The sequence below is a fragment of the Myxine glutinosa genome, chromosome 4, assembly GCF_964187855.1.
Source record: "Myxine glutinosa chromosome 4, kmMyxGlut1.1, whole genome shotgun sequence".
In the NCBI taxonomy this organism is placed as follows: domain Eukaryota; kingdom Metazoa; phylum Chordata; class Myxini; order Myxiniformes; family Myxinidae; genus Myxine; species Myxine glutinosa.
The window spans coordinates 74,610,118-74,630,077 of NC_136264.1; the positions used below are offsets into that span (position 1 = coordinate 74,610,118).

Genomic DNA, 19,960 nt, shown 5'->3' on the forward strand with positions numbered 1-19,960 from the left:
TATTGTGGTTATAGACTTGGGATCATTCCAATTGCACTCATCCCTCAGATCTGGGCTGGGCATGGACCACCCAAGCTTAAAGCCTGTGGCCTGCCGATCTGTGCCACTTCATTTGGGGTGGAATCAGGCCAGCTGCCCAACGAATGGGTGTAAAGCAGTGGAGTGGAGTAAGGGCAGTGAACTGACCAATGTACAATACGTGATATATCAAAGTTCAAAAAGGGAATAACTCGGAGAACAATTAGCGAAACGTCCCAAAACTCAAACTTGTTCTGTAACTTATAATAAAGCCATGTACGAAGTTTCAGTTGACGATGTTAAAGGGTATGGAAAAAGTGCAGAAAACCACAGGTGGGATGGACAGACAGACAGAGAGAGAGAGCAAACCTATAGTCCCCTCTTGGTGGGGGACGAATAAAATACCCCACCCCCACACACCCAAAAAAAACCCACAAAGTCCCCCAAAAGTCCATCCCATTCCACCCCCAAAAGTCCTCTTTGTGGGAAAATTCCATCAGATCCTCCAGCAGTCTCAAATGGTGGGGTCATCAAACAGCACATCCTATAGAGCCGTGGTTCCCAACCTGGGGGCCATGGCCCCCTGTGGGCCATGGTGTATTTCTCGGGGGGGCCATGGGGTAATTTGAACCACACTAAAAATTAAATATCGTTTTGTTTATGCTGTCCATGGTGTTGCTACTGATAATATTAAAATCTCATATCAAACATGCATCATTCGAGCGAAATTGCATTGTTTGCTTTTCCCAAAAACGATGTAGTTGGGAGCCAGTATGGAACAGAAAAAAACTTTTTAAATTTTTTTTGTACACAAGATCGAGGCTTGTGAAAGAGCTAACATTAATCACACAAAAAGTCAAACCAACACACAAAACACAAAATAAGGGGAGCGGTAGACAAGATGGGGAGAGAGGGGGAAGGACACAAACACAACATTTGAGAGCAAGGACATCGAGAGAACTGTGGGAGGGAGAGGGCTTGGGGGGAGGTGGGAGAGGTATAAACATATGAACACTGCAAGGACTTCCTGGAAAGAAGTTGGAATTTCAAAAAAAGTGGATCTGGGGTGAATTAGCGGGGGTAGAAAAGATCAAGGTTTTGGATGGGGGAAGGATGGGGGAAGGTTTTGGATGCCATAAGAGATGGTGGTGAACAGCTGTTTTAAAGACCTGGAGGGAGGAGTGGGATTGAAGGGAGTGGGGGAGTTTGTTCCAGAGGCGGGAGAAAAGGGGAATGAAAGAGTGAAGGTGAGCAGAGAGTCTTGATTTTGGCAGTTTAACCATGAGAGGGTTGCAGGCAGATCTTGTGTGACCTGTAGGAATATTTGGGGGACAGAGCACAGAGAGAGCTGGGGGGCAAAGCCGGAGAGGAGTCGGTGGAAGACAGAAAGACCACCAACCTGCCTGCGGTGAGTGAGTGAAAGGCCCTTGGAGTTAGCTTCATCGCAGGAGATTCCAATGATTCTGAAAGCTTTGGTTTCAACAGCCTTGAAGGCTAGGTCTGAGGCAGGAGCACTGGCCCAGAGGGGGGAACAGTATTCCATTGAGCTGCGGATATGAGCCTTGTATGTGGTGAGGAGCTCAGGTGTGCCAAGGATGCGCCAAACCAAAACACACATGCGCCAAACTAACACACACATGCGCCAAACTAACACACACATGCGCCAAACCAACACACACATGCGCCAAAGCAACACACACATGCACCAAAGCAACACACACATGCGCCAAAGCAACGCACACATGCGCCAAAGCAACGCACACATGCGCAAAAGCAACGCACACATGCGCAAAAGCAACGCACACATGCGCAAAAGCAACGCACACATGCGCCAAGCAACGCACACATGCGCCAAAGCAACGCACACATGCGCCAAAGCAACGCACACATGCGCCAAAGCAACGCACACATGCGCCAAAGCAACGCACACATGCGCCAAAGCAACGCACACATGCGCCAAAGCAACGCACACATGCGCCAAAGCAACGCACACATGCGCCAAAGCAACGCACACATGCGCCAAAGCAACGCACACATGCGCCAAAGCAACGCACACATGCGCCAAAGCAACGCACACATGCGCCAAAGCAACGCACACATGCGCCAAAGCAACGCACACATGCGCCAAAGCAACGCACACATGCGCCAAAGCAACGCACACATGCGCCAAAGCAACGCACACATGCGCCAAAGCAACGCACACATGCGCCAAAGCAACGCACACATCCGCCAAAGCAACGCACACATCCGCCAAAGCAACGCACACATGCGCCAAAGCAACGCACACATGCGCCAAAGCAACACACACATGCGCCAAAGCAACACACACATGCGCCAAAGCAACACACACATGCGCCAAAGCAACACACACATGCGCCAAAGCAACACACACATGCGCCAAAGCAACACACACAGGCGCCAAAGCAACACACACATGCGCCAAAGCAACACACACATGCGCCAAAGCAACACACACATGCGCCAAAGCAACACACACATGCGCCAAAGCAACACACACATGCGCCAAAGCAACACACACATGCGCCAAAGCAACACACACATGCGCCAAAGCAACACACACATGCGCCAAAGCAACACACACATGCGCCAAAGCAACACACACATGCGCCAAAGCAACACACACATGCGCCAAAGCAACACACACATGCTATGGAACTAAATGTTCATGTTGGCTACTTGGAATTCCTCATTTTCTCTGTAATAATGTACCAATTCTCATACAAACAAAATAGCCAATTAAAGGAAAAAACACCTCTCAGAATGCACCACAGAGCATCTAGAAATCAAAATTGCCCCCCAGACCCCCCCCCCCCCGAGCCTGCTTACACGAGCTCTGCCGCTCGACCCTCACGAAAGGGAGTGGGGTGCTGGGGATGTGCTCTGGGAGCCAAGGGGGCCATACACACAAAAAAGGTTGGGAACCCCTGCTGTAGAGGTTCCTGAGATACTGTTCCCCCTAATTCTGTTGGTGCTCACGACTTGAAAAACTAGATGGTATTCATAGAATACTTACCCTGCACGGTCAACTTGGTGTAAGCCAACTCTTCTGTTTTTGAACGTTTCTTTTTTTTTTTTGATCCAATATGGCTGCCAGACCACGTGAGCGATGACATCATAAATTCATAGTCTCTAATATAATTGTTGCATAGATCATGCTCAATAAATTTCAAACTGATCAGACTAAGCGTTGTCCCTGTCAAATTATGATGTCCTAATTATTGCACCAATGACGTCATCGTTAACAACACCTATTCCCCATATGGGGTTCTTTACAATGAGCCATGTTTCAATTTTTTCCATTCAGCGGTTTTGGAGATATAGAGGTGCAATATTTTTCGGTTTTTCCAAGATCGCACCTGTACCACATGACATATGACGTCATGATTATCATTTAAATATTCTACAGGAGGAGGCGCTCCTATGGTGACAATTTCGTGCCCATCAGACCAACAGTTGCTGAGAAAAAAAAATTCACAATGATCGGATAAGTGTCGTACTTGTCAAATTATGACTTCATAACGAAGGCACCGATGACATCATCATCAACATATCTTATTCCCCAAAGGGAGTGCTTGACATTGAGCCATGTTTCAATTATTTCCATGGAGTGGTTTGGGAGATAGAGGTGTAACGTTTTTCCAAGATGGCGTCCGTATCACGTGACCTATGACGTCATAATTATCAGCAAAAACATCTACATGCAAAGGCGCTCCTTCGGTAAAATTTCATGTCAATCGGACCAACGGTTGCCGAGAAAATGCATTTTTAAAATACAGACAGCACACGGCACATGTACGGCCCCGATTGCTTAACCTCGCTTTTCGCTTCGCGAGCGCAGGGTTCTCTATATAACTGCACGTTACTCTCTATATAACTCTATATAACTCTCTATATAACTGTTATAAAAAATAACTGCACGCTACCCCTTTGGACGGACTTTACCAATTGAATTGCTCATAGAAAACATGACATGAACAAAGCTTCATGTTTTCCAAGATGGTAACAAGTATAAACAAGAAAGAGCAATCAGAGATCGCAAACCCTCACCAGGATGTATTTTCAGTGGTTTTTAAGGCTTTTGTGTAAAAACAAATATGGCGGCCGAACCACGTGACCACTGATGTCATCATTATTTTTTTCCTAATGTAATTTATTCCTAGATTATGCTCAACAAATTTCATCTTGATCAGATTAAGTTTTGTACTCGTCTAATTATGACGTCACAATGGAGGCACCTATGACATCATCATTAACATGTTTTATTCCCCATGGAGAGTTCTTTCCAATGAGCCATGTCTCAATTTTTTCTATTCAGTACTTTCGGAGATATAGAGGTGAAAAGTTTTTCGTTTTTTTCAAGATGGCGGCCGAACCACGTGACCTATGACATCATAATTACATTATAAAATTCTACAGGTGGAGTTGCACCTATGGTGAAAATTTCCTGTCAATCGGACCAACGGTTGCAGAGAAAATCATATTTATCCTGTGCGGACAAACAAACAAACTGACTCAAATGCAATACCCTCTCCTCAGGCGAGGGTAACTAGAACAGCACTCTGTCAGGCGCATACCTCCGCCAGGCTGAACAGTTTACACTTTGGATCCCACTGATAAGCTGGACCTGGATTCCAACATTAACCAAAATATAATCGGCCTGTTCCTGTCACCTACCCAACTCATCCACCTAGTTCGTCATAATCCGTCCACAACTTTTTAAAGTACCGTGCTATATATCGTTTTTCTCCACTTCTCTCCAGGGTGAAGAATCACATTTAAAATTCTCAGATCAGGATCCATATCTTCACTGAAATCTAATCAATTTGTTGTCGTCACATATTCAACCTGTCCACCAAGTTTCGTCCAAATACGTCCGCAACATTTTGAGATATACTGCTCACAGACAAACAAACAGACAGACAGGGGCAAAAACATAACCTCTGTCCACCTTTGGTGATGGAGGTAATGATCACAAAATAATTTTTCGTTATATATTCATTAGATGAGTTCCAATATTTACAAATGGAAAATTCCGATGTAATCCACAGAAAGTACACTACACTACTACATACCAAACCTCCCTCCCCTGTCCACCTTGTGCAGGTGTACTTCAAACTGCACTTGACCAGCACATCAAATCTTCAAATTTAGTACCCCTACCCTTCCACCCCCCCTCCAATCCCCACCCCTCAACAATGTTCATGTTGTTGACATGTTCATGTTCATGCAATGTTCATGCAAGACATCTCAAAATTTAGAATAATCATTTTGTACCAATCATAAATCTCATGTAGAATAGCTACAACTAAACACAAATCTTGTGAAATACAAAATAATACAATTTTCCTTTTTCGAATTTTTGAATAACATAATATTTTAAAGAAAATAATTTGTTCACTTGCATAACAGGGCTTAACGCAAGCAAGAGAAGTAAAGCAACCTTGAAAGTTTTCTTCTCCTGCAGGCTCTCACTGCGGCAATTGCTCATGTTGTACTTGAAATTGCATGCATTAGAATCCCGAAACCAGGATGGGACTAGACCCCAGCGCATTGACGTTAAGATTTGCTCCGAGCTGTCTGCTTCCTGCATGAGAAAGAAAAAAAAAAAAGACAGCTTAGAGCCAGGAAGAGCGAAGATCTCAAACAGGCATTACCAAGGATCGCTACCCAAAAGGTGTGAAATGGTCACAAATATTTTCACAAGTTTATATTATCGATCCTGGAAAGTGTTTTCTGTCTGAACATGGCTTCATCAGCAAGACAAGAAAGGAGTATGTGCACCTGTGAAAGAAAGCCAAAAGACAACATGAATACCTGAGTGCTGAAACCACAAGGAGTCAAATAGGCATCCCCACAACAACTTACCCAAAAGGGACACAGTATGCAATGGAAACATGGATTTGCAAAAGTATATATCAACAGTGGGCTGGCAAGATGTCCTAGACCTAGAAGTACGCACCTTCGCCACTAAGCCGTCTGTCTAGCCTGGGTTTGAATCCCGACCCAGCTATCAACAGTCATCCCGATGTTTCACAGGGCAGGGTGCTTCAATGTGTGTGCCGTCCCTCGGATTGCCGTTAAACTAGGCATACCGTCTTCCGGCATTAGTTGGTGGACGTTAAACATCCCATGGTGACCTTGGTGAAGAGTACTCGAGCTATCGCCGGACCCCTGAACAGATTCCAAGTTCCTGCTGTAGCTACTGCTCGGAAGACAATTTGAAACCACCCATTAGAACCCATGCCAAGACACTGCTTCGGCAGCACCGAAGCTCTGTCGCGGAGTATGGTACATTGGATGAGATATCAGCAGCAGTTTGGAATTAGAAAGATTTGTAAAATTACTTCAAGTTTTACTGTACTTGAAAGTCAATTACTTGCATGAACAAGTCTGTGTTTGGGGTGCTGTGTCATGACAGGGACAATGCCATATGGTATCACAACTACTAAAGGCATTGCACTGATGTATTATGGAATTAAGCAGTCATACAGGGAGTGTTGACCTTCCAGAAAAACAATATAAACTAACAAAAACAATGAAGATTCCTGACCTATCAAAAGCGCACTGCTCAATTTTGTTTCAGTGGCGACGGTTCATTTTTGTCATATTAGCTGCCGACTTGCTATATTTTCTTCCTGATGACTTGTTATTGCATGAAAGCCCAAAGTCAGCACCTTGTACCCCTTCACAGTGGACAACTCCAACCATTTCATTCTTATGTTCAAATTAACTTGTGCCGCCAATGCAGACCGCTAGGTTTGTGCTGGAATTGGCAACTAAATAGGTCTGATTAAAGTTCCGGGCTAATTTTATTCTTACAAAAGTAAAGGACAACGGTCAATCAAATTTATCCCCTTCAAAGTGGCCTACACTTGATTAAACAATACCAACAGTCCTGCCATTTTCCTTTTTGAAACATCACTGATACTCTTTTGGGATGGCTTTGAATTCCTGGGTCGCATTTTGGATGATGGTTGGCATATCCTTAAGTCACCTTTTAGGGTGCGTTTCAGTCGGTGGAACAGAAAAAGCCATTCGGTGCCAAATCTGGTGAACACGGTGGGAAGAGAACCAGTGGAATGTTGTACTTGGCAAAAAATTGTGTGGAGAGTGCTGAATGTGCCGACGCAATGCCATGATGCAACATCCACAATCCTGACTTCCACTTTCCAGGCCGCTTCCGTCGAACCGCATCTCTTAGCCGTTTCAGAATATCCAAATAAAATCCACTGGTTCACCATCTGACCTTGTGGAACGAATTAATGGTGCACAACACTATTAGTCATAAAACACAATAAACATAGTATTCTCAATGGAGCACACCTGTCTTGCTTTCCTTGGTTGAGGTGACGTATATATGTATATACCGAGATGGTGGTCTTCCACCAAGATGACTGACGCTTGGTCTCGGGGTCGTAGCCATTAACCACCATCACATCACCTGTAGCTGGGCAGGAAGTTTTCATCATTCGCTGCACAATCAATGTGTTTCTGAGACACTGCAAGGCGATTTTCCTTCTGTTCTGGAGTGAGAGCCCATGGGAGAAACTTTGCCAAGAGCCGCCTCATTCCCAAATCTTGAGTCATCAACGTTTGGCATGTGCGGTAGGAGATGCCAACTTCTTCCGTCACTTCACAAATCATCATTCAATCGTGTCATGAATATGAGTGACTGAATCCTCACTGTGTGAGGTTGGTGGAGGGCAGGAGCATGGATCATCATAGACGGAAATTTGGTCACATTTAAACCGAGCAAACTACAAATATTTCAAATGGCTGAGGGCTTTTCCCCCAAATGCGGTTTTTAACATTTCATAGGTTGCTGTGGCAGTCATACCGAGTTTCACACATTATTTGATGCACACATCTTGCTCGTTCAAGTCAGACGTTTTGCAGGGGGTCAAAAATAAACATGTCTGCACAAAACAGTGTTTTTCTCAAGACTGAGACAGGATGGTGGCTTCATGCCAGAGGTTTGATGTCAGCAAGTGTTGCCAACCATGCCACTTGTTTAATATCCTTATAGTATTGTTATGTGTGTGGGGGTAGGTAATGAAATACCTTAGTCGAGATGGAATTGTATAGAGTCGTGTGCCCCGAATGTCACGAAGAAGAACCCTCGTATATCCAAGTTAGGGCTGAATGTCCGTGTAAGCGTTTATGTGTCTCCATGCGAGGGGTGGAGCTATGCTAATTAGGTAGGGCATAAAGATAAATTCCCAGTGTGTAATGGCCCTTGTGATTTTTCCCTTTGTTCTTATATTCATATCACGTGCCTCAGATGCGGTCTGGCATCCCGCTCTGCTCACCAAACTCTCCTCCTATGGTATCCATGGAAATCTCCATGCATGCCTTGCGGATTGCCTCTCTGGTCGTAGTCAACGTATGGCCCTGAATGGGTTTCTCTCATCTCCCCTAGTAAGGGAAACATATGAAAATCTGTTAACTAAATTGTTACCAAAAAATTTCTGCACCAATATGTTTGTAAAGGTGTGTAATAACATGTGTTAAAATGTTGAAGGTCAACTCCCGTGGGAAACCCAGAAAAAAAGCTGTTGAATTCGGGTACCGAAAAATTATTTTCGAGAATTTTTATTTTTTTAAATCGGCCCTTAAGTAACTTATGAGGGGTCAAATAAGGGTTTTTCATGATTCTGAGTTGATTGTTAACATTTCTATTTCACCACAGACACTCCTTTGTGGAAAAATAATTTCTAAATATATCTCATTTTCTACTTTGCAGGACATGGAGTCTAGCAATATGGATGAAGACGTTACTCCACCTGTGCTCAATTGCTTCATCTGTGCACGCTCGGATACACCAGCTGAAAGGCTCATACAGGCAACTCCAAAGGGATACTCAACTTTATTGAAACAAGCAGAAACTGTCGAAAATGTTACTGTTGTGGAACGTATGAAGGAGGCTCAAAAGGAAGGAAAACTGAGGTACCACCAGAAGTGTAAAAATGATCTGTACAACAACTTTGTTGCAACCACCAAGAAGTCAGCTCAAGCATCAAAGGCAGAGAAAGAGTCATCAAAGTTGAAGAGAAGACGCACTACTTGTGAGTTCAGTTCATCAACTGGCTGCAGTTCTAGAAGATCACAGGCAGTTGACCTCCTGTATAAGGATGTATGCATTCTTTGCAACCAACCAGCCCAGCTCTACAAAAATAATCCAGCACAAGCTAGAAAGAAATACAGAGTGCCAGATAATTTGACTGCAGATACACTGAAGGCAAGCTTGCTGAAGACAGCACGGAGTCGCGGGGATGACTGGGGCACTGAAGTCACTGGACGCCTGGAAGGGATCAACGACTTGGTAGCAGAAGAAACACTGAACCATTTGCGATGCAAACTTGTGTTTGCGAGAGGTGACACTTTGTCCAAGACTGATGAGGAAGGAAAAAGGAAGAGGACAGAGGAGTATTGATGAGGAGCGAGAGGCAGTTTTTATTGAATTCTGCGAATGGTTAGACTCAGAATTAGAGCATGGGGTAATGAACATGGACCAAGTCCATGAAAAGCTGCAGGAGTTTGATCAGTCACCAGAGAAGAGCCTTTCTTATTCAAAGCATTGGCTAAAGATAAAACTTCTAGAGAAATACGAAGACACCTTGTATTTCACAACACAGGAAAGAAGGGCAGATGTACTCTGTCTCAAAGATGGCACCGACAATATTCTGCGAGAGCATTATGCTAATCTTGACCATGGAGATGAGAAGACTCAGATCATAAAGACGGCACTCAAGTTCATATCCAATGATATTGCCTTGATTGATTTAGGTCCAAAGTCATACCCCACCACACACAGTATGACTGACATCGATAGTCAGCTGACACTTGTTCCTGCAAGCCTTCAGATGTTCTTGAGACCGATTGTCAAGACAGACGAAAGAGTTGCCGTTTGGGGGCAGAATTTTATTAAGGCCTGTCGACCTCGGTCTGGAGTATTGCCACACCAAATGGGGCTTGCCATACAACTTGATCATAGATTTGGGTCAAAATGGATGCTCAACAAGTTCCACCGGCTGGGATACACTGAGTCTTACACGGAGACACAAAACTACAAATACTGCTTCCTTAATAGTAGGAGTGGAGATGATGTTCCAGATACTTCTGGCACTCTTGACACCATTGTGGAGGAAACCGATGAACAGATCAATGATGAGGTTGCGGTTGATGCTGCGCTTGAGGATCAATCAGTGATGACAGCCAAAGTGCCAGCCAGTGAAAGTGAATTGTCAAGTAATGATCAGGTGGTCTTTATGGAGGTTGGGGAAACAAACAATGCAGTCACTCAGTTTGTTGGAGACAATATAGATTTAAACATTGTCTCTATTCACGGAAACACTCCCTTTCACTCAATGGGTTGGATCGAAGTCACCTCTCCGGCACCACCTTTGCCAGATCCACAGACAACAGCAGCTTTCCCCCGGGTGAAGTTGAAGGCACTCGACAAAGCTAAGATCCTGAGAGGAACTGAAGTAAAGATTATTCCATTTACGAACAGGAAACAGATAGGAACGAACGCGATCATGTTTCTCCCCCTCGCTGAGCTTTCCTCCTCCCTGGCTCATGATCAGCCACTCCTCACTCCAGGTGACACACTCTGGGCAGCGGGGTGGGTGATCAAAGCCAACGATCCTGAGTTCCCACACTCCAACTGGAATGGCTGGATGAAGAGAATCCATGCTAATGATGCAAAGCAGAGCACACAGATCGAGTTCCTCCCAGTTATTGAAGGAGACCCTAATGACCTCAACACCATCTTCACCACTCTGAAAGAGTGCATACGGCGCGCTGGGGTCGCTATAGTGACCGTTGATCTTCCGATTTGGATCGATCTACCTGCAGACCCGGGACTGGATCCTTCTACAGAGCATGTCTCTGAACCCCAGTGACTATGGATGGACAATAGGTGTGCATGGGTATGAGCCAGTTCCAACACTGGACCCCACGGCTCCTGAGGAGCTATTGCAGTTCACGAGCTGTAATTGTCATGGAGATTGCAGCAACCGGCGATGCAGCTGCAAGAAGAATGGGGTCACGTGCATCTCGGCCTGTGGAGTCTGTAATGGCATTACATGCAGAAACTGCAGTCATGATGTTGTTGAGTCTGAAGAAGACATAGACAATGACTGTTGAAACTTCTGACATTGTGAATGAGAAATAACTCTTGAGTATTATATATGTATGTGAAATAAAAGCGACTTTGTGTGTAAATGTAAAAGTGAAAATATAAATGTTAACAATCAACTCAGAATCATGAAAAACCCTTATTTGACCCCTCATAAGTTACTTAAGGGCCGATTAAAAAAAATAAAAATTCTCGAAAATAATTTTTCGGTACCCGAATTCAACAGCTTTTTTTCTGGATTTCCCACGGGAGCTGAACTTCAACATTTTAACACATGTTATTACACACCTTTACAAACATATTGGTGAAGAAATTTTTTGGTAACAATTTAGTTAACAGATTTGTGAAATATCTCATAAAATGCCCTTACTACCCTTCCTGTTCAGGCTGGAGTTTCCCAAGGCAGTATTCTGGGCTACGTGCTTTTTCTGGTCTTCATCAATGATCTCTCTGACTCTCTTGAAAATCCTCTCTATCTCTTTGCTGATGACTTCACTCTCTGCCGCTCCATTCCTCATCCCTCAGATCAGCAGTCTGCAGCCTCCTCACTCTCTGCAAACCTGGACAAAATCACAGACTGGTCAAACAAGTGGAGCAAGTCTTTCAATCCTAACAAATCTCTCACTCTTACTATGTCTCTTCGAAAAGACCGACTGGACAACCCTCTCATCTACTTTCTGAACAATCCTCTCCAAGAAGTTCTGTCACTCAAGGTTTTGGGTCTCACTATCTGCCATGAACTTCCTGGGAAAACCACATTTCCCGCGCGAGGCCTTGGACCCATTCGACGACCATCAGGGTTTGAGGGCTGTTTGAGGATGCCAGGGAGTACCGGCCAATGCACCACACCACACTTTATTATATTTCTTTCTCCCTGTGTCTGTGTCTGAAGGAGGGTCCCTCATTTAGGAATTATAGTTTTTACCGCACCGTTTATTTCTTTATTGATGAAGCCCAGCACAGCCTGCATTATTTTCATTAAATCCTTACTTGTTGCATTTTCAAGTTCTTGTCATGTATGTTTATTTGTTTGTGGTTTCGGATAAACCCCCGTTGCGTCTGTCCGTTCAAATAAGACCTAGGGACCTCCGTTTCCCTCGTGCACCATGAAGAGATAACACCGCCATATTTTGGGGTATACGCCTCTTAGTTAAAGCTCGTTTTGGCCATGCGTCACCCTGAGGTCTTCACTACAAGGTAGATGTGACAGTATATTTAGAGTCCCTTCAATAAATTAATTACCGGAACCTTTTGATCAGATCTCATAGTGACGAGTATGTCTAGTAAATACTATCATGTGATCAGCAGTAACGTTGGGCCAAGGCGAAGCCGTGCACCCCATGCACCCATCCAAGGAATGGCACACGCGTTAATGCCTCCCCCTATCCGTGAGACACCAGGATGACAGTTTATAGCTGGGTCCAGATTCAAACACAGGCTAGACGGCTTATTGGCGAGTGTGCATACCTCTAGGTCATCCTGCCAGGCCTCAGTACAAACCGAAAAAAAATAATCGTGCATTGAGAGTTAAAGTCAACAAGTCAAATAGGTCTATACAATTCACAAATAAATAGCACCGCAAAGCGGGCGTAACCCCTCAGCCCATGCATGGTGGAAACCAATTTCAAGATGGCTGACGTGGGGGCCATATTGAAAATCGCAGCGTGCCCATTTTCGAAAGGAACCTTCCTCTACTCAACCCCAACACAAACTGCAAAAATGGATTTAATCGGACAAGCCGTTCTCCTTGAAATTGACGGAAACCAAAAGATGACGGACGCCCGGACGACGCCCGTGACGACAATACCCCTTAGCCCACTTTGGGCTGAGGGGTGAAAAGGGGGGAAAAGGGGGGAAAAGTAAAAGAAAATGTCGGTTTAAAAAATGTTTCAGAGTGAGCTAGCTTACTGATGTGTGCTAAATTAGCACACCACGGTCGATTTTAAAAGCAAAACAAGAGTGCTAACACTTAACCCTCTATCAGGTGTGACAATTAGCCTGGAAGTGTTCCACACACCTCAGTCTTGTACTTAAAATAAATAAGTGATTTAGTTCCACTAAACCTCAAAGTATAACGAAATCAAATACACCACCTTTCTAGAAAACCAAAGCAAAAGGTATTACTGAATAACACAGAGGATAATGGAGAACGATGAATACGGCAAACAACTTGAGAAGTAGAACGATTCATGGCATAGTAGTAGTTTGTGTATGGAGATGAACCAGGCTTCGATTAATAATGAAAGCAAAGCACACATCCAGAATGGTTGCAAATGTGCCATTAACTCATAGCCTTGGCGAAAGCATCGTCATATTTAATTATGTCTATGTGCTTCATTTTAGCACGCTTAAGCGAAGCAATGGGTGATGTAACCATAAAATAAGGCACTAGCTGTAAGTGGACATTTACTTCAGCATCTTCTTTTTAGATAAACGTGCAAGTTTAGCTTTAGGTACAATGTTTCAACCTTGTCAAAGTGTAATTTCGACAGAAGAACCGGGCTGGTGCAATGAGGGCTCTTGTTGTAAGACGGATGGTAGTCAGAAAATCCCCCTTTCCACCACTGTGGCCTCGCTGAGGAGCCATTGGTTTGGTGGTAGGTGCAGTGCTTCTGCACTTGTTCTGGTCCCAATGTGCATGCCATCCTACCACACATCTATAAATCAAAATGGTATAGTTAGGCATACCAGCAGGGATTTATAACAAAAAACTGAAACATTTAGTCACACAATACAAAAAAAATCGAGTGCAACGTTTAGCAATTAGAGACCATTCGCATCACAAGGAACCATAATTTGCACTTTGGCACAATGAATAACAAAAGCAGGAAAATAATTTTGAAAAGACAAAAAAAGAAAAACATTTATCATAGCATCACAAAGAGAATTACCAATTCCTGCTCATTCATATCCTAGGTCAGCAAAAAATAAATAATTCCACTTCTTGAAGCTTCATGGAAAGTCTGTTGATATTTAGAGATCTATAATTCCTTAGGGATGATAAAAGGTGCAATGGGATCCCATGCTACTGCAGGTCTTCATCATATGAACAAAAAGGCAAAGACCTGACAATTAAACTTCATTGGAACAAGCAGCAAAAGCTCGAGAAACATATCTTGTTCATCCAACCAGGCAGCCAAAATGAGGCTACCTGGCCAAGGCCAAAGGTGCTTAACAATATTGTTACGTGGATGGCAGGGAGTGGGAATAGGAACCCACCTTTTGTGATATATTTGATTACTGTACATAACGCCACACCTGTATAGTACTTTGTGGACGTGTTAGCGTCCTGACTGTGTTAGCGTTTGTGGACATTATTTAGTTAAAGGTGTCACTTTTCTCCATCAACCTGATATTCCCTTCACCCCACCTCCCAGTTATAATGAAGCCTCCCCTTAATCATAACGTAGTCCCGGGGAGCTTATGGGATGGCACGTCATCCCTCTGCCAGTCTGTATACAATTGCAACTTCTCCAAAACTTCTGATGGGATTGTGACCAAACTTTGCTAAAATGACAACTGGTATGTTGCAACTCGTTTGTTCACGGCATTAAGAAAATCAGGGGCTCTATTTATGGGGGTCAAAGTAGCTCCGTTTTTGACCTCCCCCCCCCCCCCTCCTCAAAAAGTTTTTTTTATTTTAAATAATAATAAATAAAAATAATTAAATAAAGGAATGACCTGCCCAACGTCTCGTGGCAACCAATTTTTTCTGTCCGGCAACTGTAGTTTCCTTGCAAACATCCCGGCAGGCAACCTTGTTTATTTTTCAAAGTTTAATATAAATGGTCATATAACTGATGGGAAGGGAGTAACTTTCGTTAAAAAAAAAAATCAGAATGGCTTGTCACTCTTTTTGGAAATGTACTCTCGACTGAACCTCATGCTTCACTGTTATTTGCTGGGTGCGATCAATATATTTAAGGTGATGATCGCCTGGACTACAAAGGGATGCCATTCACAAAGCAGAAAATATATACTCTATCCTCTAGTTTGGCACCAGAAGAGCCTGAACCAGACCTAAGTAAGACAGCAATTGAACATACAGTGATGTACCCGGACAAACGATTGACAACTTCAACAAGGAATCATGGTCTTCTTTTGAGTTCCCACATTTCTTGACATCTCCAAGTTCCCACATGCCCAAGAGGCTACAGCATTCCACGGTGACAAGGTAATTGAAAATCTCCTTGAGCACCTTGCAGCTGTTCAAATGACGAAGGAAATTACCAAAATTCCAGATGAGTCATCTGATCTGAAAAGCTGCATGACAGTACAAAAGGAGGGAATCATGTGGATTTATTAAGTGACTTGATCAGAGAGAATCCACATCATCTTAGTCACGTACTTGATTTGGTTCAGATGCATCCGACTCTCAGTCCATCCACCACCCCCTATGAAAGGCCCCTCTTGCATAAACCACTGAAAACTGCCAATAGAACCTGTTTGTTGCATGATACTTTGAATGATCGAATGCAGATCTTGTCAGATGGATGTTATTTGAATCGATATATTCAACGGATATGATTACAGAATATTCGTTTTCTCAGCCAAAGGTACCAGGCATCTGGACCACATGTCCCCAGTAAGGCAACAGAATCCCAACAAGGGTGAGCAGGCCGAGCAGCCACCTACTCTCATGCTACAGGAGGTGAAGGATGAACCCTCAGATAATGAATCACAGCAGGAGGTCCCGGTGGATGACACGTCAGCGAAGGACAATTAAGATGTAATTTTTCATCCGATTCTGACTCAGAGTGACTTTCTGATTATACCTAATGGAGAAAGCTATTCTTTGTGAAATATGGGAACACTATCAAGGGTTTTTACTTATAGCAATCAAATGTTGTTGTCGGTATACTGCATTCACTAATGCTCAGTCATCGGTCATGGTTAATTCTGTTTTAATGAATCGAGGGAGAGACAGGGGGAGACAGGGGGAGATAGATGGAGGAGAGAGAGAGAGCGAGAGAGCGAGAGAGGGAGAGAGGGAGAGAGGGAGAGAGGGAGAGAGGGTGAGAGATTAGAGACAGACACTTGACTTTCTAAAATATTTTATTAACTCCAAAAGCCACATTGTGACAACAGCAGAGAAACAGTCAGGGCCATATTTACGAAAGGCGTTTAAGAGTTCGACACGTGTAGAATCACTAATCGCGCGATAATAACTTGTTCAAAGTTGTTCGCCAATCACCGAAGAGTGATTATTGTCATGTCCCCGGGGTTAAGACCCCAATAGGACAAATGACCGAAACAAGCTTTACTCCGAGGCGTATATCAAACTTGGCGGTATTAACTTTTCGCGTGCACGGGAAGGTTCGAGGCCTTATCTGATCGGAACACACAAAGAGGTTAAGCCAAACCCACAAACACAAATACGGGACAGCAAAATCCACAATACAAGGAAAGTAAAATTTGACAAATAATGATGATGAAAATAAATGCAAATAACAATGAAAGGTGAGGTAAAAAGTAAAATTCCTAAATGAGACGTCTCCATCAGACTCGTATACAAACACGGGGAAAACGAAAGTAAAATAAAATAAATAATGCTTTGGTAACCGGCTGGCACTCCGCTTTGCGTCCGGAGTCTAATCGGAGTCGAATCTCTCTTCAGGAATGTTCGGATGTCGAAGGCCGTGAGACGGGGCTTGACTGGCATGATCGGCAAATGTGCCGGGTTTGTCGGGCCTGGCCGCGCTGTGAGCGACTGATCCATTTGTTATAGTTGTTGTAATGGCGGCCCTTTTTGATGCAATAACAACGAAGGGAAAAATCACAGGGCAATTACACACTGGGGTTTATCCTTAAGCCCTACCTAATTAGCATAGCTCCACCCCTCGTATGGACACACATATATGATCTTATTCTAAGCAGATTCCCTACTTAGTTACATCGAGGTGGGCTTCTTCTTCGCGTCAATCGGAACATTCTAAACCGACACGATTCCATCTCGACTAAGGTATTTCTTCATTTACCCCCACAAACGTAACATTATCTAATGTGGATCAAAAACTAATCACAAACGTTTAAATAACAAACTTTTATACGTCGGCAAGGGCATGTTTAAGAGTGTGTTCACGGCCCTGAAGCAAGGCTTACAATTAGCAGTTTACATGGGAAGTGGTGAATATGGATGAGTTTGTTAGGAGTGCTTGAATTAGCTTAAGAGGAGGTGGAGGAGAATAGGAATAGGGCAGGTCGATGTGCATTGAGAATCTTCAAGGATAGAAGTCCTCTGTTGAAGTATAACAATATCAAATTTGTCCGGCGTTAGACTCCTGAAGGAATCATTTTGTTGGCTGCTGAATCTAGTGCAAGATGACCTGGATCAAGCTACGTTGAGGAGCAATGCGTTGAAGTCTGTGGCACTGTGATTCTATGCAAGTGCATCATTTCAATTGGATGTTGGAGATATGGGTGGTGTTTCACAGGCTGTTTAAACGCGCACAACTAAACAGCTGGTTATCTCCCTTCGTAAATTGCTATTTAGACGTGTGATTAGCTGTGTGCACAACGATGTTTTTGTCAGCGTTTAAGGGTTAGGCGTGTGCTAGCAATACGTTCGCTAAGCTCCTTTCGTAAATTTGGCCCCGAGGGTTGAAATTTTAAAAGGTAATATTTTGTCTAACAATGACAACTTTCAGGGCATGTAAGATTTAAAAAATGGTTTTTTATTTATTTATTTGAATCGAGTTGGCCAAGTGAGAAGTGGCTGAGGGCAACCAGATTTCAAGTGTAGACTGCCTGAAGTGCAACCAATTTTTTTTAAAATTTTGAGAGCCCTGCTGTTTTACAGGAGGTTTTACATAACACACTCTTACTCTATACTGTCTTAAAGATAAGGGTCACTGCCTAATCTGGTGTCCGAGAGGGAAAACTCGTCCAGCCAACCCACAATAAGCTGGGGTTACTTCGGGCCATTACAGTACTGTGGGTAGCCGTCGTTGATAAATAAGTAGTCGTCATGGAGATACAACCTTCACTCAAGATGGCAAATAGAAATGAAAACTAGAAAGAGTAAAACTAATAAAATAAAGTCATAAAAAACTAACCCAAAGTGGTAGTCAAATCAAATATTAGCCTGTCTAATTAGCTCGTCCACCCGTGGGTTATGCAATTCCTTGTCTGTCTGTCTGTCAAGACCACAACCTTTATTTACCATTTGAGCTTTGGTCATCAAATTTGCAACAAACCTTCATGATGATAAAACAGAGAAACACAATGAATAAAATTTACTTTTTCTAAGCCGTTGCTTCCACAAAGTTTGGTTTTCGTATAAAACGGAGGTGGATGAGCTTTACAATTTGGGATGTTTTATAGTTTCCATTTTGGTTCACGGACTAATTGAAAAAGTAAGACTTGGATGAGATACAGTGATTCCACCCTCACCACACCCCAAATACTGCTCACAGACACAGCAAGGTTGGAGCTCAGGAATTTGGTCATGGTGTGATATCCCAAAAGAACATTATAAAGTCATTGAGGAGAGGGAATCAGTTTCTATAAAGAACGTTTTTCACAATTTATTTATAGGTCATATAAATAATTACAGGAGAGCGATGCTGATGAATTGAGAAGAGTGATTGGGATCTCTCTTGGGGAAAGGAAAGTTAATGATATTGGGAGGTGGACAGGAGCAAGGATATAGGGGGGGAAAAAAGGCACGAGGAATGAAGAATTGTAAAATAGAATTGGATGAAATGGGAGCTCGACTAAGGGGAGGGAATGTGTGGAGCATATCATACGGAGATTGGGTTTGGGGTAGGGCTGTGTGGGGGGAATGGGGAGTACTGGAGAATATAATTATAAGGTGGGGTGAGGAGAGAGGGTTTAAGGAAAGAATTCCGCCACATTGTGTACTTAAGAAAGAAGTCCCCTTTGTTCAAAACACAAAAACTTACCGTTTAGCTTCGATCTGCCGCCAGGGTTGTTGTTGTTGTTGTTTTTGGGTTGTTCTTCCTGAAGATAAATTAATCCAAACCTAAGTATGTATATGCAGCTTTACATAATCGACATCTTTTTACAACATTCGAATGTAACAAGAATCTGTATTAAAATTGTTTAATCAGATTTGGTAGCAATTACAGGAGTTTTTTTTTTTTTTTTTTACAAAAACGAGCAACATGAGGTGTTTACCGTTTATCGCGCAAAAGAGAATCCGTCAATGCATACGGAATCCTGAGGTAAAAAAAAAAACTATTACAAAAAAACTTCCCATTTTCTGTTTTTGCACACAAACTGACGCTCTTCCTCTGTCGTTTAATAAAAGGACAACCTGTATTGCGAGGAAAAAAATTCAATGAAATAGAGTTATAGTAAAAGTCACGTGGGATGATTTTCTTTTCTTTTTTCTTTAATCTTAATTTTTTATTAGATTTTTCTCACACTAATGACAATGGATTTACATAGCTAATGAACCCTCAGTTGGACGTGTCATTCTATATATATGTACGAGAAATATTTAAAAAATAAAATCATGTGAAAAAGGTGAGAGGGACTATGGCGATTCTTTGCTGTAGCGCACAAACACCTCCCTATAAGTATAACGATCAATCACAGTTACAAATACAAATTAAAGTGCAGCCAATATCTTCAACATTGCTTTTTCACATTTTGGAATACTGTCTGTGAAGAATGGATTGATGTTATTTTGGTCATGGGAATTAATGTTATTAGCCATCAATTTGTTACATTCACTAAGTGGGATGTGTACGTTACCAGCTGAAAGGAATCGCGAGGAATAACAAATTGAACGGAGAGTTCACACAACAACTTACT

At 43.0% G+C, this 19,960-nt stretch overlaps 1 protein-coding gene across 1 annotated transcript in view; it reads right to left on the reverse strand.

Moving 5' to 3' along the window:
• HMCES (5-hydroxymethylcytosine binding, ES cell specific) overlaps positions 1 to 19,466 on the reverse strand; it is a 40,102-nt gene extending 20,636 nt beyond the window's left edge. Inside the window, exons 1-4 of the mRNA XM_078775970.1 lie at positions 19,319 to 19,466; positions 19,084 to 19,141; positions 13,648 to 13,836; positions 5,480 to 5,623 (exon numbers count right to left, since the gene is read on the reverse strand). Of these exons, the coding sequence (XP_078632096.1) occupies positions 5,480 to 5,623; positions 13,648 to 13,836 (333 nt within the window). The 5' untranslated portion in view covers positions 19,084 to 19,141; positions 19,319 to 19,466. The remainder of the gene's footprint in view (positions 1 to 5,479; positions 5,624 to 13,647; positions 13,837 to 19,083; positions 19,142 to 19,318) is intronic.
• Between the last annotated feature and the right edge of the window lie 494 nt (positions 19,467 to 19,960).